The sequence below is a fragment of the Balaenoptera musculus genome, chromosome 11 (genome assembly GCF_009873245.2).
Source record: "Balaenoptera musculus isolate JJ_BM4_2016_0621 chromosome 11, mBalMus1.pri.v3, whole genome shotgun sequence".
NCBI lineage: Eukaryota > Metazoa > Chordata > Mammalia > Artiodactyla > Balaenopteridae > Balaenoptera > Balaenoptera musculus.
The window spans coordinates 99,475,972-99,496,479 of NC_045795.1; the positions used below are offsets into that span (position 1 = coordinate 99,475,972).

General features: G+C 46.4%; 1 protein-coding gene across 7 annotated transcripts in view; it reads left to right on the plus strand.

Annotated features, from left to right (window-relative positions):
* Nucleotides 1-20,508, plus strand: part of IFT122 (intraflagellar transport 122) — a 67,792-nt gene that overhangs the window by 8,069 nt on the left and 39,215 nt on the right. For 6 of the 7 annotated variants that reach the window (XM_036868952.1, XM_036868954.1, XM_036868956.1 and 3 more), the window contains 7 exons: nucleotides 3,858-3,936; nucleotides 6,147-6,223; nucleotides 8,379-8,445; nucleotides 9,386-9,532; nucleotides 12,851-12,926; nucleotides 19,014-19,205; nucleotides 19,364-19,502. In XM_036868952.1, coding sequence (XP_036724847.1) covers nucleotides 3,858-3,936; nucleotides 6,147-6,223; nucleotides 8,379-8,445; nucleotides 9,386-9,532; nucleotides 12,851-12,926; nucleotides 19,014-19,205; nucleotides 19,364-19,502 — 777 coding nt within the window. Of the gene's footprint in view, nucleotides 1-3,857; nucleotides 3,937-6,146; nucleotides 6,224-8,378; nucleotides 8,446-9,385; nucleotides 9,533-10,564; nucleotides 10,742-12,850; nucleotides 12,927-19,013; nucleotides 19,206-19,363; nucleotides 19,503-20,508 lie in introns of all 7 variants that reach the window. The other variant, XM_036868959.1, reaches the window with a different exon arrangement.

Sequence of the window (20,508 nt, forward strand, 5' to 3'; positions counted from 1 at the left end):
TTAGTCTCTTAGACTTCAGTTCAGTCATTCAATTCAATTCAGTCATTCAAGTATTTATTGAGGCCCATCTGTGTGTCAGGCGTTGTTCTAGCTGCTTGAGATACTTCAGAGAGCAAAACAAAGATCCCTGCCCTTATGGGGCTTTTATCTATGTGGGGTGGGTGTGGGGGAAGGAGAGAGAGTAATGAGGGGAAGACATACAGTAAACGTGGTAAATAAGTAAATTGAACAGTACGCCGGAAGGTGGTAAGTGTTAGGAAGAAGAAAAAGTAGGGGCAGAATAAGGGGCATTGAGAGTGCTGGGTGGGCAGGGCATTGGGTACAGTGGTTGAACAGGGTAGTCATGGTGGCTCATTGAGATGGGGACTGGTAAGCAAAGACTTGAAGGTGGGGAGGCAGGGAAGTAACGACTGAGCATCTGGGGAAAGAGAGCTCCTCACAGAGGGAAGGGCCATTGCAGAGGCCCTCAGGTGGGGGTGTGCCTTCCTGGGGCTGGGACAGAGAGAATCGGTGGGGAGCAATAGGGGAGAGGGTAAGAGAGGTAACAGGTGTGGGCTGGCTGGATTATGTGGCTGTCGTAGGACTTTGGCTTTGATTCTCACTGAAAAACGGGGAACCACTAAACAGTTCTGAGTAGAGGAGAAATCTGATCGGATTTATATCTTGAAAGGATCCCTCCAGATGCTGTACTGGGAACAGGCTGCAATGCATGAGGGTCGGGCAGAAAGACGAGTGAAGAAGCGTCATCCACTGGTGATGGCAGCTCAGACCCCTGTAGGAGCAGAGGAAGTGGGGAGGAGTGGTCAGAGTCTGGATACAGTTGGAAGGTGGAGCCAATAGGATTGCCTGACAGAATGTGGGGTGTGAAGAAAGGAGTCGGGGGTGACTCCATGGTTTTTGACCTGAATGACTGAAAGGATGGAGTTGCCCTCCACTGAGATGGGGAAGGCTGCAGGCCGAGAAACTTACAGCAGGAGATCTGGAGTTCAGTTTCAGACGTGTTGAGTTTGAGGAAAGTTGATGCTGTAGAGAGGGGGGGCGGAATTGCTGGAGCAGAGTTGCTGAGTGGGAAGAGGAAAGGGGATCCAGGGCAGAGGTGAGCATGGTGGGAAGTGGAGGATGTCACTGCAAGTGCTGGCAGCGGGGGCATGTCGTAGTAGGAGTCTAATGGAGTTCTCTTCCGTTCCTTCAGTGAAACGGGAAGCAGCAACATCTGAGAGTGAGGATGGGGAAGGAGGTGTCCGAGAGCTGAGGAAAAAGGAAAAAAAATAAAACACCACCTAGTTGAGGGGCTGAGTGAATGGCCCCGGGAAGTATAGTGAGACCCTAGCTACACGAAGGGCCCACCCAAAGCTGGTGATCATGAATTGAAAGTGAGATCAGTGGTGTGATTGTGTCTTTTTCTCCATCACTTTGAGCTGCACAGATACAGGAACAGAGGAGGTGGAGAGTTGGATTTAACCAGAGTGGTAGGTTTACAAGCACCTCTGAAGATGCAGTGAGAGGGCAAGGGCAGAGGATGTATGCAAAGGAATGATTATATACATTGACCTTGAGTAATGAGGGGTGAGCAACCTTGTTGCTGAGTAATGAGGGGTGAGAGGACCACAAGGGGTGAGGGAGGTTCTAGTGGGGTTGAAGGGTCATTGGCGTTAGGGCACCAGGTGGGGTGAGAAAGAGGAGAGGTGGTGGTCACACCGGCTGCATGAAACTGACATTGAGAGTTAAAAGTAAATCCGTGCTACGCACAGCATAGCATCAATGGGAAGAACATGGACTTTGGGATGAGACAGCTCCAACCCGAAAAGCTCTGTGAGTTTGAGGTGGTTATTGACCCTGTCTGAGTCTCGATTTCCTCATGTGTCAAGTGGATATAGGATTAGAGATGGCCCTCTGTGACCACTGCCGAGAAGTCGCAGAATCGATGGTACAGTGCTTGAATGAACCATGGAGATCATTCAGGCTCCAGGTTTTTAATTTCTTTTAGATGACAGACCTCTTTGAGAATCTGATGAAAGCTATAGACCCCTCTCTAGAAAAATGCACATATTTCATGTATACACACAATTTTGGGCACACAGTGTTAGTCTGATCTAGCCCAATATCTTCATTTTACACCTACATAAAGATTTAGAGAAGTCATATGACTGGCTGAGGTCATACAGCGAGTTAGTGGCAAAGACAACGTTAGTTCTTGCCTGGTAGTCAGGTGTGCTATGCCACGGTAGTCATATTTTTTTTATGTGTGTGTTTGAGTTTAAGTTCAGAGTAGTACCATGGGGAGACCTGTGAGGCCTCAGAGTTTATAAGCCTAGGGCGTCTTTGGCCTGCAGCACCATTAAGGCCCTTGAGGATCTTAGAGTGAGACCTGCCATCAGGGGCATTTGTCCGCGTTTTGCAGAGTCCTGCCACACACATTGTCACGTTTGATCTCCCAGCAGCCCTCTGAAGGAGGCAGGGAAGGGATCGCAGCTCCTCTCACGGATCAGAAAACAGGCTTGGAGCGATTACGGGTGACGGTGGCAGAGCTGGGCCTGACCTGGATCCTCTGACTGCAGAGCCCTTGTTCTTTCTGGTGTATCATGCTGCCCCTCATGACACTCATGTAATGATAAGGAAGTCTTTTCCCCTTGGATCTAGAAGTGAGGATACACTGAATTATGGTTTTGCTGTTTAAAAAATGATGATTTTGCTTGTTTCCGATTTCCCCCTTAAGTTTAATAAGTATTTAATGAGCAACCATGATACAAAGGTGTATTAAGAACTAGTTTTTCTTCAAGGAAAGCAATAAAAGGCAATGTAAGGAAATAATAATAATAGCTGCTTTTTGTTTAGCATTGATTCTAGGCTAGGCACAGACCTAAGCACTTTAATCTCATTTAATCTTCACAACAACTATGAGGTAAATACTGTTGTTGCGTCCACTTTTCAAATGAGGAAATGAAGGCCTAGAGATGTTCAGTAGCTTGTTCCTGGTCCTGCAGCTGGTGGGTGACGTCACTGGGGAGTCCAGCTCAGACTCTGAGCCCTTAGCCCACACTCTTCATCACCTGCTGCCTGCCAGTGTAAGGGAGCAGTGACAGAAATAATAAATAAGAACAGCTTCTATTATTTAGTATTTGCAGCAGTGTCACATGGCCCAAGCAGTGTGAAAATGAAAATCTCATCTGTCACTCTTTTGCTTAAAGCCTTTCTTTGGCATAGAGAGCAGGATCTTACTGTGGCCCCGAAGCCCCTAGAGATCCCTTCCCACCCACCTCACCCTTTGCCCTTGATGTTCCATGCTGGCTGCCTCTCAGCTCCTCACACATGCAGGTTTTTCCTGCCTCAGGGCCTTTGCACATCTGTTTGACCCATATGGATGGGTCTCTCTCCTCTCGTTGCACCTGGCTAAGCTTTGCTCAGTCTTTAGGTCTCAATGAAAGATACCATTCTCACATAAACCTCCCTCACCAAAATTGGGTCCCCAGGTATTCTCTTTCATAGGGCCTGCTTTTTTTTCTCACCACATCGTATTTGAATTGGATTAATTTAATTTAATGCCTACTTTTCCCACCAGACAAACTCTATGAAGGTAGGCAGCAAGTATGTTTTAATCACTACTTGATTCTGAGCACAGAACATGATGCTGGCATGTGAGAGGCCCTCAGTACATCTTTGTTAGTGCCAGACAGAGCAGGATATGAGCTCAAACTTCCTGACTCCAAAGTACTGCCACTCAGTACAGATAAGAAGAAGGGGTAGAGAAGCAACTGACACTTACTAGGGACCTTAAAGGAGTCGTTTTCTAAGAAATACTCTGCAAAATGCTGGCCTAAATGAATGTGAAAATTTATTCTTTTTAAAAACACTTTTAGGCAAGCGCTTTGCTTCTGGATCAGCTGACAAAAGTGTTATTATCTGGACGTCAAAATTGGAAGGCATTCTGAAGTACACGTAAGTAACCGTTTAGGTGTACGGTATTATTAGTTTGCCTCTTACTGAGCTACTGTAGCAAAAGCCCCTTAGCAAAGCTATCAGGAAGGACTTTTTTCTCTGCAGTTGAACTTTAAGTGAAGTTATGGGGTTGTGCGCTGGGAAGGTTGGGGAATGAGTAAGTGAGGGAATAGTTCTTGAGCATTGCTGGCTTGGCCAGCACTGGGCTAGGTGTTTTCATGTAGCTCAGTTTAGTTAATCTGATATCGCACATTCCACCCCACCCCGACCTGTCGTTTTTCAAGAGCCTCACATCCAGCCCCCGTTGACACCCTGAGACTTGGGGTCAGTGTGCTCCAGGCCCCTCTCAGTGCAGAGGCTCTCCTCCTGTTCTTCCCCGTCCCTCCGCCTGGTTAACCCCTACCCACTCTGCACATCTCAGATGTTGCTTCTTCTGTGAAGCCTTTCCTGCCCCTGTAGCCTTGATCGGGTCTCCTTCATGGCGCTTCTCACAGCTGTAGTTTTTTTTTTTCTTTTGGCCATACTGTGCGGCATGTGGGGTCTTAGTTCCCCGACCAGGGATTGAACCTGTGCCCCCAGCAGTGGGAGCATGGAGTCTTAACCACTGGACCCCCAGGGAAGTCCCTCACAGCTGTAGTTTTACACTTATTCTGGTGGCTGATTGATGTCTCCCATCAGTCTGTAAGCTCCATGAGGGCAAACACTGTGTCTGTTTTGCTCATGCTGTGTCACTGGTGCCTAGTGCAATGCCTGGCCTGTAGTAGGTACTCAACAAATGATCGTTTTTCTTTTTAATTGTGGTAAAATACACATATCATCCTAAGCATTTTTAAGTGTACAGTTCGGTAGTGCTAAGTACATCCATGTTGTTGTGCAGCCAGTCTCCAGGACTATTTTTCATCTTGCAAAACTGAAGCTCCATACCCATTAAGCAGCCTCTTCCTTTCCCCCTCCCCCAGCCCTAGGCACCACCATTCTACTTTCTGTCTCTATGAATTCGACTACTCTGGGTACCTTATATAAGTGGAGTCCTATGGTGTTTGTCCTTTTGTGACTGGTTTATTTCACTGAGCATAATGTCCTCAAGGTTCCTGTGTCAGAATTCCCTTACGTTTTAATGCTGAATAATATTCTGGTGTACATACAGAGCATATTTTGTTTATCCATTCATCTGTTGTTGACGGACATTTGGGTTACTTCCACCTCTTGGCTATTCAGAATAATGCTGCTGTGAACACCGATGTACAAATCAACAAATCAACATTTGAATGAATGAATAAATGACTGAATGAATGAGGTTGTAAGTAAAGTATTACCCAGAAGTAGAGGAATAAAACTCAGGTTGAAGGACTTCCCTGGTGGCACAGTGGTTAAGAATCCACCTGCCAATGCAGGGGACATGGGTTCGAGCCCTGGTCCGGGAAGATCCCACATGCCGCAGAGCAACTAAGCCCATGTGCCACAACTACTGAGCCTGCACTCCAGAGCCCATGAGCCACAACTGCTGAGCCCACGTGCCACAACTACTGAAGCCTGTGCGCCTAGAGCCCGTGCTCTGCAACAAGAGAAGCCACTGCGATGAGAAGCCCGCGCACTGCAACAAAGAGTAGCCCCCGCTCGCCGCAACTAGAGAAAGCCCGCGTGCAGCAATGAAGACCCAATGCAGCCAAAAATAATAATTAATTAATTAATTTAAAAAAAACAAAACAAAGAACAGCTCAGGCTGAGATGCCCCGTGTGGTACATGACTCACTCAGCTTTCATTGTTACCTCAGATGTTTCCAGATATTGGTCTAGTATTTTCATTGTACCTCCATCCTGTATTAATGAATGTATTTCCAGGCCTCCACAAAGCAATAACTGTTATGGCCGTTAATATGGCACTTCTTATGCAGCTGGCGCTAGGCGAGGTGTTTTACATCATTCTCTTACCAGCTGGCACACCAGAGGTGTGCAGCACGCTAGTCTTGGAGGAGGTGGCATTTAAGCCAGGCCAGTCTGATGGGTGGGTAATGTTTGAGAGAGGAAAATAGTGGGTGGGGGGTAGCCCAGGAGGGGAGAACTCATCCCTGTGCTTTTAATTGGTCACTTGCATCAGAGTTCACGGTGTGGAGTCAGAGAGGCTGTGGACCCATCATTAAAATCTTGAGCTGTAGCCACCGAAGCATCTGTGGTTTGCTGCATAATCGTCTATACTGTTTACTTCCCAGGCACAATGATTCTATCCAGTGTGTCTCCTACAACCCTGTTACCCACCAGCTGGCGTCCTGTTCCTCCAGTGACTTTGGTAGGTTCTCATTCCCAATGTCTTGTCTGGGAATAACTGAAAATTGGCAAAAAGTGCTGAAATCTATCCAGAATGTGGTGGTTTTGTCCTGAGAGAGTTAATGCCGTTCTCCCCCCCTTCAATGGCTGAAGGGAGGCTGGCAGTTGTTCATTAAATTGTGTAGAAACCAAGAGAGTGAGTGATGGCACTGAGTCTGGTGAGAAGTCTGGGAGACAGCAAGAAGGGCCCTGGGAGGGAGATGGTAAGAGGGATGGGAGAGCACAGGCTTTAAGTTGGTGTTGCCACCTCTGGGAAGCCTTCCCCGCCTCACCCTGGCAGGGACAGTTCGGTTGTCCCCACCTCCGGGTCCCCCAGCATCCGTGTATGTATGGAGAGCTTCGCTCTGCTTCTTGTGCAGCGTGTCCCCATTAGTTGTTCAGTGGCTGTGGCTGTCCCCCCTGAGGGGCTGAATGCCCCAAGGAGTTCGCCCACCCCACACACGGCACTGGCGTGGTCCTGGCGCAGAGGAGAAGCAGTGAGACGTCAACGAAGAGGCAGGAACGCGAGCAGAGGCTTTCATGTTCTCTTTTCAAGGTCGATTCTGGCTTACAGCTCATAAGTTCCATCTTCGTTCCGTCTTCCTTGCTAAGAGATAGTGGTTACAACAGAACAGCCATTGTTGAAGTCAAGGAGCAAGAGATCTAATCCCTTTCAGTTTCCCTTCCTGACCTAAGATGAATGCATTCCCCCGTCCATCCATTGATAGAGTTCTGAGGTTCCAAAGAGAGGATGTAATTGAAAGCACGTTATATAAATAAAAGGGGAAGGGACTGTCATTCATTAAAAATTTAGCATTTTCTCCATGTGAGGCATTGGGCTGGGTGCTTGCTTTTGGGGTGAAAAAGACAAAATAGTATTCCTGCCCTCAAAGAGCTTGTGGTCGGGGGCAGGTAGGGAGGAAGAATTTGTAAAAATACACTATTAAGGAATAATATTTATTGAATGTTTGTGGTATGCTAGGCACTGTGCTGAGAGTTGAAACGAATTCCTGTGTGAGCTCTGTGACGACCCCTGAGGTCAGGTATTATTCTCATCCTTACTCCACTGAGGAACAGAACTTGGGCTTAGAGCGGTCCAGTGACTTGCTTGAGGTCACCCAGCGGGTAAGGGATGGACCCAGGGCTTGGACCTAGGCCGTGTGATTGCATCTAGAGTCTGCTCTGGTCAGCGCTGCCTCAGAGGCCTGGAGGGTGTGGTTTCCTCCAGCTGGAGGCTCTTGAGGGGGCTCAGTGGACCACAGGTAAGGTGTGCATAGGCTGAAATGCCGGGGGAGGCATTCTGGGCAGGGGAGAGGGGAAGCACATTGTTTGATGCTGCACCTTGCTGTGTAAATGTGTTTCTGCCCTAGGTTTACCTCCTTGGCCGTGCTTCACGGCTCAGGCAAAGAGTAGAATTTGCTTATGTTGCCCAGACCTACACCTGTTGTGGGCCACTGAGTCACTGGCAGGAGGGAGCAAGCCGAAGGTGACCAGTGTGCCAGGGACATGGCACAGCCCAGATAGGGTCAGGAGAGACTGGATTTTCAGAAAGCGTCATTCATTACTTTGAATGCTAAGTTGTACTCTGGTTGCAGTGTAATAATTATGAACAGTGAAGTGGCCATTTCTTTGAGTTAAACTCCTGAAAAGTTGGCTATCAATTCACCAATGTATCTTCCTCTCTTTTTTCTTTTGAAATAATTATAGATTCACAGTAAGTTGCAAAGATAGTTGAGAGGTCTTATGTACCCTTCTTCCTGTTTCCCCAGTGGATACATCTTATGTAACTGTTGTACGGTATCAAAATCAGGAGATGGGACCTGGCACAATGTGTGTATATAGTTCTGTCATTTCATCCCCTGTGAGAATTACTATCACCACAAAGATACTCCTTTACCATCATCTCCCCCATCTCCTGTTATCACTAACCCCTTGTACCTGGTAACCATTCATCTGTTCCCCATCTTTATATAAGATGGAATCATATAGCATATGACCTTTTGAGATTGGCTTTTTTAACTCGGCATAAAACCCTGGAGATTCATCTAAATTGTAGTGTGTATCAATAGTTTGTTCCTTTTTGTTGCTGAGTAATATTCCAACCAATCTCTCTTCTTTTATATTATTTTGTGTTGAAGGCTTATGGTCTCCTGAACAGAAGTCTGTTTCTAAGCACAAATCTAGCAGCAAGATCACCTGCTGCAGGTAAGTTAAGGGCAGCTCTGAAGGTAGTTTTTTGTTCCCCGCTCTTCAAACAGACTCTCAAAGTCTGGTTAGTTCACACAGTAGAGAAGGTCTTGTGCTACCTAGTTGGTTTGGGCCCCATGTTCCCTCTTTTCTTCTCTCGTGGTCTCCTTGATGGGAAGAACCTGTGCTTTTGATCGGCAAGCAAACGAGAACTGCAGGTTGCTTTTGTGCAGTTGTCTAGTAGCAGGCCTCCCCAGCCTCAAGCTGTGCTCAGGGGAGGCTCTGGGGACCTGAGGCTGTCCTGGTCCAGGCAGCACATGCGCTGGAGAAAGCTCGGGCTTTGATGTTAGATCTGGATTCGAATCCACATTCAGTGGCTGACAGGCTCTGTGGCCTCAGGAGGTTCCTTATTTGACAAATGGGGATTAAGATGCTGACTTGATGGGGCTGTTGTGAAATGCACACGAGCTAAAGAGTTTAAAGCAAGCAGCACGGTGCCTGCAGACGGTAGACGCTCTCAAATGGTGGCTGGTCTTGCTGCGCAGCTTCTGAGTGTAGCCTTTCTTTCCATTCAGCATTTGTTAGGCACCTGTTCTAGAGGCTGGCAACAACCAAGACGCAGATTCTGTTCTTACGGTGCACTGGAAATGGGAGGAGGTTGAAATGGCGAGCGGGGGATGGAGGCTGGCCCAGCAGTGCAGGCAAAGCTAAGGGCCGTTGTGGCAGTGCAGACAGAGACTGTGGGCACCGAGAAGGCGCTCCCGCCTTCACATCTCACCCTCCACTCCAGGAAGAAATGGGACTCTAAGTTTGGCCCTCTGATTTTTACAGCAGGGTCAGGATGAGCCCAGCCATTGCTGCCTCATCAGATTGTTTCAACCAAGGTATCATCCTCACAGCTTTGACTTTCTGTGTGTTCCTTTCCCCTCCCCATGCCCTTTGTTGGTTGTTTGAACAGCTGGACAAATGACGGTCAGTACCTGGCTCTGGGGATGTTCAACGGGGTTATCAGCATACGGAACAAAAACGGCGAGGAGAAGGTGAAGATTGAGCGGCCGGGGGGCTCCCTCTCCCCCGTGTGGTCCATCTGCTGGAACCCTTCAAGGTGACCGCACAGCTGTCCTCCTCCCAGGACAGAAACTCCGTGAAGAAGGCCGTCCTCAGCGGGCTGAGTTCTTTCCTCCGGGGGGCTCCATGATTCAAAGGCTTCTCACCCCATTTGACTGATCTGTTTTGGAACCTATTCCATGTGAATGGAATTTTTAAAGAGCCCATCTTGAGTTTTGGAATGAATCCCAGAAATTGAGCTGAGCAGATGAGCTATCTAGACCAGCTCAATGTGTGTGTGCGTGAGACAGAGAGGGAGAGAGAGTATGTATGCATGTGACACAGGAGAGCCATTTCCTTAGGAATCAATAGCACACCTCTTTGCTGTGGCTTTATTTTGGTCTTTTCCGCCTCTCAGTTCTTCCCTCCAAGTCTGAGCAGAAGACGTGCTTTTTCATGAGCCTTTTTTACTTTTTCTTGCCTATTTTGCTGCCCTTGTCAAAAAAACGTCAAAATTAAGTATAAATGTCCCTGAAGCCTATAGTTCCAAAAACAGTTGGCATCTACCTTCTCTAACCTTACACACGTTTTCCTTGCTGTGCTCATGTGACTTTGACGGTGGACTAATAGCTTTACATCCTCTTTGTATAATTCTATAATATTATTAAACCACCAGTATCCCCCACAGAGTCCTCTGAAGGTAAAGAACTTAATGTTTACCAGCCCAATGTCATCTTACAGGTGGTGCCTACTTGATTTAGAAGGTAGTTTAATTTCATTGCTTTTCTTACGTCAGACTATTACGCTTCTTCCTGAATAATTTTGTCCAGCCCAGGGCTGTACCATGTATGTCTAATGCCTTCAGAGGCCATTAGCCTGCCCCAGAGTTCCTGCTGTTTGATTTTTGTGGCCACAGATGACTTTGTGGCTTCAGGGTGCCATTTTTAATTCATGAGAAGCGGGACACCCAGTGCACCTGGTTGCTCTCCTCTTCCGGGCGGGGTTCAGGGGCTCCTTGACAGGTTTTGAAATTACAGCTTTAGTGTAGTTCTAGGCAATGTGACTGTGAACAATCACTTACTGTCTGCAGCCGATGGGAGAGTTTCTGGATGAACAGAGAGAACGAGGATGCCGAGGAAGTCATTGTCAACAGATATTTTCAGGAAATCCCTTCCACTCTGAAGTCAGCAGTGTACAGTAGTCAGGGTAGTGAGGCAGAGGAGGAAGAGCCAGAGGAAGAGGACGACAGTCCCAGGGACGACAACTTGTGAGTGTGTCCCGAGGAGCGAGAACCCTCCTTGGAAGGGTCCAGCCCCCAGCGTAGACCTGCTGGGGCAGGTGCTGCTCCGAAGTTCCTTTCTGAAAGGGACCGGGGGCGGGGGTGTTGCTGGTGAAAGCTCCCCCAGCAAGGGGGACACTCCCTCAAAACTTGTGAGTTATAAAATTCTTCTTTGAGAGACTTTAGGAAATGCTGAAAAGTCTAAGGGAGAAAGTTTGACTTTTCTATAAAACCCCATCCCCTGAGGAAACCACCGTTAGCATTTTAGTGTATTTCCCCTCAGGCTTTTAGTGTATTCATATAATGAACCAAATCATATCCTACGTCCTTTTTTTCCACTTAACATCATAGAGTGAACTCTTTCCGGTAACATTAGAGGTCCTTTGAGAAACATGATTTTTAGTGCCTGCCTCGTGTGCCCTTGGCATGGCCGGCCGCACAGGAGTTCAGTGAACACTTCCTCTCTTACTGGACACTTTCTTAGCCTGTTTCCACGCCGCACCTCACCTTGTATTTGCTAGGACACGTGTCAGAGAGGAGACCCCATCTTACCCACAGTCCTCACGCCAAATCCTCGCTGTCCAGCCGTCCTTCCTTCTCTTCGGTCGAGGTTACCTGCAGGGAAAACACTGCAGGCTGGAGTGCGGGAGCCAGGATATTCTGATTGGGCAAAAGTGATCGAGCTTAGGACTTTTCAGACTGTGTTCTGTGGTGCCTGGGGTTCCTTGGAAAAAGAAGGTGGGAGGTGGGGGACAAGGAAGGGAGGAAAGGGAGGGTTTCAGGTCCCTATCTGTGCTTCAGCCAGAGCAGACCCTTTAATTGTTAGCACAAGTTTTTGTTTTGGTAAGGAGTCCCACTGCCAGGGGAAAAAAAGGGGAAAAGAAGGTTGAAAACCACCCATCCAGCTCATGGGGCTGAACCCGGCCCAGAGCTGTATGTGGTCTCCCCAAGAGGGCTCACTGTAGCCTGGGCCTCTGGATCGTGTTTGGATTTCAGTGCCATTCACACAAAGTTCACCTGTGGGTCCCCTCCATCCCTCTCCATCTTTGTCTTTTTTCCCTTAGTTACGAATTAGTGCTATTTTACCACTCTTGGCTGGGTTTTGCAGATAGGGCTACACCATGCTTTGCCTGCATATCTCATGGTGCTGCCCGATGACCACAAGGCCCTGGGCTCAAAAAGCTGGAATTAGTAAACAAAGAGGAGGCAACGTTAGGTGGGTTAAGACCAGGACTCTAGGGCTGGGAATGTCTCTCTCTTGAACTAGATTCCTGAGTAGCCTGATCCCCAGCCTTAGCTGAGGAGGTTTCTCCTGTGCTGGTCCTACAGCCCCAGTTCCTAGACACTGATCCTGATAGGCACTCAGTTCCAAAGACAGTTGTTGGTCTTTTTTATTATTTATTTATTTTTTAGATCCAGTCAACCTTTTCACCTGTGCAAAAACCCCAACTGTGAGAGAACCTAGTTTTAGGTGTTAATTTCCCTCTTGAGGAGAAGCAAGCCAAGTTCCCCTCTGTCCATTAAAAAAATCCGACGATCCATGCCTTCCCAGTGCAGAAGACATCTCTCCACCATCTCCCCATGTTTTATAGTGTGTTGCCTTCCCAGTGCAGAAGACATCTCTCCACCATCTCCCCATGTTTTATAGTGTGTTGCCTTCCCAGTGCAGAAGACATCTCTCCACCATCTCCCCATGTTTTATAGTGTGTAAGAGAGCAGCACTCTTGGATCTACAGCCTTGCTGTTTCTTAGCTTTGCTCTGAGGAAACTGAAATGAGAGGTTTCACGTCTTCATTGTGGCAGTGTCTTGGCACCACGAGCACCTGAGTGGTAGGGCATTCAGTGAAATAACATCCCGGGAGGGCTGAATCTCACCTGGCCCCTTCCCATTGGACTGATTGATGGGTAGGCCCACATTACAACTTTTGGCCTCTGTACTCTTGTCCAACATTTGGCAGTCTGACAGCCTGGCCAGGGCTTTCTTTTTCCTGTTGTTTGTTAAACTCTCAGACTACACTGAGATGTAGATGCTGATGAGGGCTACACTCCTGAGCAGGCCATGGCCCCACGTAACCTTTTTTGTCTTCTGTTGATTAGAGAGGAACATAATGACATCCTGGCTGTAGCTGACTGGGGACAGAAGCTTTCCTTCTACCAGCTGAGTGGAAAACAGGTATGTAGCTCTGTACAAGCCCGATGGGAGAAACAGTTTCGGTCGTGCCTGTTTTAGTGTATTTTCATGTTTGGAGATTGTATTAATAATAATTGTACATTATTTTTGTTAGCTCCTGTTTATTGAGCACTTACTGTGATACCAGCTGCGGTTCTCAGTGCTATGCATACTTTATCTCATTTAATTCTTACAAAACCTTTTGAAGTAGGTACTTTGATCAACTTTTTAGAAATGAGTAGATAATACTTAGAGCGGTGAAATAAATATTATGTCCAAGGTCTCGCACTGCTAGTAAATGATGACACCTGGGATTGAAACGCAGCTTGGTCTGTAAAGTCTTGGTTCCAGTCATGACCCTACGTTCCTGTATTTGATTTATTCACCCTGTGAACAGTTATGAGCAGCCGCTAGGCCAGCCCTTCACCTATTAGGAGCTGCTGACATAGCGCTGTGTAAGTCAATGCCTCTGCTCTGCGAGAGCTCACAGGCTGGCGGGGATAGCCAGCAGTCCCCGTGCAGTGTGATCCGTGGCATGAGAGAGAATTGTACACATAGACAGCTATAGGGACACAAAAAAAGAAGGCAGCACTGCTTGGTGGAGACCGGAGATTTTGTAGAGGTGAGCTTTGAGCAGGACAAGCAGGAGTTCGCTAGGCAGAGGACAGTGGGAATGGTGTTTCAGGCAGAGGAAATAGCATCTGCAAAGGCAGGGAAGAATGAAAATATGTGACAGTTCAGGCGACAGTGATTTGTTCAGGGTGACTGGATCCCCAGACTTGTGGACAAAGATGGAGCTAGAAAGGAAGATGGGGACATGATTGTAAAGGACCTGACTAGTGAGAATAAGGAGTTTGAACATCATCTGCTGTAAGTATTCAGGAGCCATAGATCCAGGTAGGGAGTGAGCTGGTCAGATTCCCATTTCAGAAGATTTCCTTGTTTCTATGGAGGGTGGATTAAGATAGAGCCTGGTAGTAGGAAAATCTGTTAGTAGGCAGAAGACACTGAGGATTAGAGCGAAGGTAGTGGGGGTGGCTTGAACCACATACAAGCAGGTGAGAATTACAGCCTGTTCAATGGAGCCTTTGTTTAACAACATCCTTACTCCTCAAAAAATGTCACGCTAGAAGGGAAAGGTTCCAGGTATGTGTAGCCTACCTTTGGGGCCATTTCTTCTACCTTATCTTACTGTTGGTCATTTCTTTTATAATTAAGTAAAGAAAAAATAAGGAGTGTTTTCTCAGTTTCCCATGGCTGATTTCCCCAAACCCTCATTTTTATCATCTTGAATCTAGCCCTGGCACTATCTGTTCCTCCACTTAATGTGTGTACATCATCATTCAACAAATATTTATTGCATATCTACTGTGTAGTGGACATCGGGTGTGGGTATTGGAAGTTCATGGGAACAAAAATCCACACTACACAGGGAAGGGGTCTCGTTGCTATAGTGACCACAAAGAAGAGCTCAGCGTGGGGGCCAGGCCATGGGAGATATCTTACATGTATGCAGCTCCAGAGCTCATGTTGTGGCCCTGAGTTTTTGAATGATAAGCAACCTCACTCTGCTGAGATAACTTGTTTGGGACAGTAAAATTGTTTCCTCAGTGGGTAAGTGTCTTCTAAATCTGGGAAGATTTAGAATTAAATATACGGTGATGAAGTAGATCAAATCTATACTTTTGTGTTAGGCTTAGGTATAATGTGTACTTTTGGCATTTTAAGTGTTTGTAATGTTTAAGGGGATCTGGCTTAATAATGACAATAGCTAACATTTATTGAGTTTCAGGCATTGTATAAACTCTTTATAAGGTTAATTCTTTTAATCTTTATAACAACTCTATGAGATAGATACTATTATCACCGCTTTACATCTAAGAAAATTGAGGCACAGAGAGGTTCAGTAATTGCCCAAAGACACACAGTTTAGTTAGTGGTCAAGCCTGGATTGGAACCCAGGCAGACTGGTACTAGAATCCCTATTAGAATCTCTATCAGATTTGTTTTATGATGACCATTTAAAAGACATAATCTAGTAATCAATTTTATTCTTCCAATTTTTTTTTGGCCATGCTGCACAGCTTGCAGGATCTTAGTTCCCCGACCGGGGATTGAACCCAGGCCCATGGCAGTGGAAGCAAACTCCCTTATTCTTCCAATTTTAAACTGAAAGATAAAAGACATTTTTTTTAAGTACCTAAGCAATATTGGAATGTTAAAGAGATTTATTATATTTTCTGGCTTGGGATTGTGGGGGAGGTCACTGAGCTTCTTGATGCTCTACATCTATGTCTTTATTATTTCACCAAATATGGAAAATTTTTTGGTTATTATTTCTTCAAATAATTTTTCTTCCTCATTCTCTCCTGTCCTTCTAGGACTCCAGTTATACATGTTAGACCTTTTGATATTGTTCTCCAGGTCACTGAGGCCCTGTGCATTTTTTAAATCTTTTTTTTCCCCTCTAATCTTGAGATTGGAGGATTTCTGTTTCTCAGTCTTCAACTTCACTGACTCTTCTGTCATCTGTAATATTTCTCTTAAGCCCATCCAGTGAATTTTTGTTTCAGTTATTGTATTTTTCAGCTCTAGAATTTCTATTTAGCTCTTCTTTCGTATTTGTTCATTCATTACAAGTGTATTTTCCTTTATATTCTTTTTTTAAAATTAATTTATTTATTTTTATTTATTTTTTTGGCTGCACTGGGTCTTCGTTGCTGTGCGCGGGCTTTTCTCTAGTTGCGGCGAGTGGGGCTACTCTTTGTTGCGGTGCATGGGCTTCTCATTGCGGTGGCTTCTCTTTTTGCAGAGCACGGGCTCTAGGTGCGTGGGCTTCAGTAGTTGTGGCATGCGGGCTCAGTAGTTGTGGCTCCCGGGCTCTAGAGCGCAGGCTCAGTAGTTGTGGTGCACAGGCTTAGTTGCTCCATGGCATGCGGAATCTTCCCGGACCAGGGCTCAAACCCGTGTCCCCTGCACTGGCAGGCGGATTCTTAACCACTGCGCCACCAAGGAAGTCCTCCTTTATATTCTTGACCATAGTTATAATGGCTTTTTTTTTTTCTTTTTTTTTTTGGCTGTGCCTCATGGCATGCGGCATATTTGTTCCCTGACCAGGGATCGAGCCCGTGCCCCCTGCAGTGGAAGCTCAGAGCCCTAACCACTGGACTGCCAGGGAATTCCCTAAAATAGCTATTTTTAAATTCTCATCTGCTAATTCTAAATTCTGAATCATCTTGGGGTCAGTCTCTATTGGTTGTCTTTTCTCTTGAATGTGGTTCACATTTTTCTGCTTTTGGGAATTTTGGGTTATATTCTGAACATTGTGAAGGATACAGCATAGGGAACATCTGTCATGTTCCTCTTAAGATTATTGTGTAGTTTTTTTTTTTTCCCTTAAGCAGGTAGTTAACTTTGCTGGACTCAATATTTAAATTGTACCTTTCCAGTGTGGGCAGCAGCTGGAGTCTCTGTTCAGCTCTTCAGCCTTTGCTAGGCTGCTTGGCATCTGCCCCACACGTGGCGTGTGTAGTTCAAGGGGCTCCAGATATTCAGCAGTGTATGTGCAGGATTGGGGCTCCCCCTCTGCATCTGTCTGTTTTCTGGGGTTTCCCACCTCAACTGCAAGCTGCTGTGGTCACTCCAAGTTCTGTGCTCATCCATCCGGTCACAGACAGTGGCTGCCCTCAGGCAAAAAGCCATTAAAAAAATGAGAAACTCAACCTAATGCCATTCCCTTCTTCCAGATGCATTTGTGTCTTAAGTCTCTTTCTGCTTCTGGTTGCTCCCCAGTGCCTCCAGGTGGTTGTAGTTTATAGTTGGTCCAGAGTTTACAGTTGTCACCTGTAGGAGAGTTGGTCCAGTGGCAACTGGTGAGCATTACCAGCAGCTGCAAGCCTTCCGTGCCATCACTCATACGATTTTTTAGTTTTCTCATTAGAGCTACTGTCATTATGTAAGTACGAGGGGAACTTTTGGTTATTAGGCCTTTGAAATTCTTAAAAAGGAAAATTGAATATATTAAGTTAATAATTGCAGTTTAAATTAGTTTAAGGGAATTAACTACGTTGTAAAGGAGACTAAGGGATTTTATGGTCTGTTCAAAATTGAATTCCGTAAAGTTTAATGAAAGACTCCTTTTCAGTTGGTTGCTTATTTTTACTAGGTTTATAAATAGGAAAATATTTGTAAGTTGAACAAATATTTGTAAGTTGAACAAAACTTGAGAAACCAGGATTTTAGAGTTATTTCTATAATAAAGTGATTATTAGTTTAATAATAATAATAATAAATAGTCTTTTGTCACAGAAGGCACACTCAGGGGCAGCAAAGGACTCGGGTGACAATGAGGAGCGTGGGCTTTAGTGGGGAGACATCGAGTTAAATGTGCAACTACAGAGCAGTGAGAGAAGTGCTGTGGGAGAGGCGAGCACAGGGAGATGGCTCTTAATTAGGCCTTGGGTGGGCAGGGAGACTGGGGGATGCTTCCTGGAGGAGATGACACCTGGCAGAGAAGAAGAGGGAAAGGGCACTCTTGGCCAGGGCTGGGGTGGTGTGGAGAATGGCACCTGTGTCATCACGGAGGATTGCAAGAGCATGGGCCAGTCAGGAAACTAGAAGAAATTCATTTTGGCTGAGAGAAGGATCTTGGGAACAGAGCTCAGGAGCTTGACCTTCATCCTGAAAGCAGAGGGGGGCGCCATCAAAAGTGAAAAAACAGTGCACAGAGTGGGAGAGAATTTTTACAAATCGTTTATCTGATAAGGGACTTGCATCTAGAATATGTAAAAAACTCCTACAACTCAATAATAAGACAACCTAATTAAAAACTGGGAAAGGGATCTGAATAGACGTTTCTTCAAGCAAGATATACTTGTGGCCAGTAAACACATGAAAAGATGTTCAACATCATTAGCTACCAGGGGAATGCAAATCAAATTCACAATGAGACACCAGTTCACACCCAGTAGGATGGAGAAATTGGAACCCTTATTTACTACTGATATGAATATAAAATGGTACAGCCAGCCACTTTAAAAAAGTCTGATAGTTCCTAAAAAGTTAGACATGAAGTTACTATATGACCCAGCAGTTCTACTCCTAGGTATGTGTATCTAAGAAAGATGAAAACATATGTCTACACAAAAATTTGTACACAAATATTCGTATCAGCATTATTCATAATAGCCAAAAATAGGGAGAACCCAAATGTCCATCAACTGATGAATGGATAAATAAAATGGGGAATATCCATACAATGGAATATTATCCAGCAGTGGAAAGGAATGAAGTACTGATACATACTACAACAAGAGTGAACCAGTCACGAAAGGTCACATATTTTATGATTCCATTTATATGAAATGTACAAAATAGGCAAATCTATAGACGGGAAGTAGATTAGTGGTTGCCTGGGGATGGAAAGAGGAGGGAATGGGGATTGACTGCTAACAGGTACAGGGTTTCTTTTTGGGGTGTTGGAAATGTTCCAGAATTAGTGATGAAGGTTGCACAACTTCAAATATATTAAAAGCCAATGAATTGTACACTTTAAGTGGGTGAATTGTATGGTATGTGAAAGTCCTCAATAAGGTTGTTATAAAGAGAAGTTAGGATGAGTGTAGTTTCAGAATAAAGGACAGTTTTTAGAAAATTGAATGGACTTAGTCTTGTGAAATAGAAAAAAAGAAAGGAAAGAAGGGAGGGAGGGAGGGAGGAAGGAAAAGGAAAGAAAAAGAAAAGAAGCTGAGGGGAATCCTGAGTCCTAGTAAAGGCTACGTGTGGAGGAAGGCCTATGGGAGAAAGACCATCCCGGGTGCAGATGGGCTGAGGAGCTGAGACACACCCCTGGAGCAGCTGGGTGGGACTGCGGAAGACACTGGAGGATGTGGCTGTGTGGAGGGGAGAGGTAGGGTGCTCCAGAGCGCTGGCCTGCGTTCGTGATGGAATCAGTCACACATGGGAGAATGCTGGCCAGCTCTTCCCAATCTTCCCAGCCCCCTCTAAAAGTTGGAGGGAAAAGCCCTTGATTTTGCTGTGATTATTATGAATTCAGAAGTAGATTTCCCTTGGTGTGTTCTCTTTCCTCAGATTGGGAAGGATCGGTCACTGAACTTTGATCCCTGCTGCATCAGCTACTTTACTAAAGGGGAGTACATTTTGCTGGGGGGGTCAGACAAGCAAGTATCCCTTTTCACCAAGGATGGAGTGCGCCTCGGGACTGTTGGGGAGCAGAACTCCTGGGTGTGGACGTGTAAAGTGAAACCCGATTCCAACTATGTGGTAAGAAGGGGGAGTTCATTTGATGGGCCATTGCCAGAGTAGTCACTGAACATCAGCCATGTTTAGCCAGTCAGATCATTGACGCTCGTTCCTGACAAGCGGGAGGGTCGACTCTTTCTCCACAGAGAGCTGGGAATTGACACTCTCTTTCTCTGCAGGTGGTAGGCTGCCAGGATGGCACCATTTCCTTCTACCAGCTCATTTTCAGCACAGTCCACGGACTCTACAAGGACCGATATGCCTACAGGGATAGCATGACTGATGTCATCGTGCAGCACCTGATCACCGAGCAGAAAGGTAAAAGGCAGGTATGGCCCCTCTGCCCTCCGACACTGGGAAGAGGGGCAGGTTGAGAGGGCTCCTGACAGGGCGAATGAAATGGTAGGAAATGTTTCTCCGTGGTCTTTTGGAAACACGCTGGACCACCAGCTCTTGCTTTTTTTTTTTGTGGTGGGGTGTGGAGAGGATGTAGATGTCTGTGAAAACAATAAACCCTCTCTGCAAAAAAAAAAGAAAAAGAAAAAAGCACAGACTCAGAAAATTTGGCAGATAATACTAAGGGGAACGTGGACCCCCTGGCTAAGGAGGATAACGTCTCACAAGTTAGCGCTGGGGCTTGGGGCTGACCTGCATGGGTCTCTGTGGACCTGTATCCTCTCTGGTCACAGTCGCTTCGGGGGTGCTGCTCCGTCAGCTCCGTCTCCACTCGCCTCCTGGCGGGTCCTTCTCCCAGAGATAAGCAGGCAGTGGGTTGCACAGGCTTGGTCAGAAGATCAGGGTTCCAGGCCTAGTGTAGTCAGTCTCCTCCCCTGTCCACCCAAGTGGCCATGCTGGTTCAATGCACTGACTTCAAGTGCATTCGTATCCAGATGTGCTGGCCACAGCACACTGCTGGGGGCCTGTGGGTAGGGATCCAGGTCGAGGGCTGTCCTGCAGATTCAGGTGGCATCCTCTAGTCCTCATCTGGGAGCACCACCTCTGGTTGAAGATTCCAGCTGTGATGGTGAGGGTGTAGCTACTTGGGTAGCTCCCCGGTTTCCTTCCTGAGGACATTTTCTCCACGTGGTCTGTAGCAAGAGTGTGAGACCCTAGTGTGTACCGGAAACTACCTTTGGTTCCCTGTTGTCAAGGGTGGTGGGTGGGAAGTGGCCAGAGGTGTGGGCCGTTACCCGGACGGGCTCCCGATCGTCAGGGGCCGTTAGTGCCATGCAGAGGAGATTAGATTTATATTCAGCAAGTGATGGTAGCACAGAGAATTTTACTTTCCATAGCCATTTGTAATCTTTGGACCACAAACATTGTA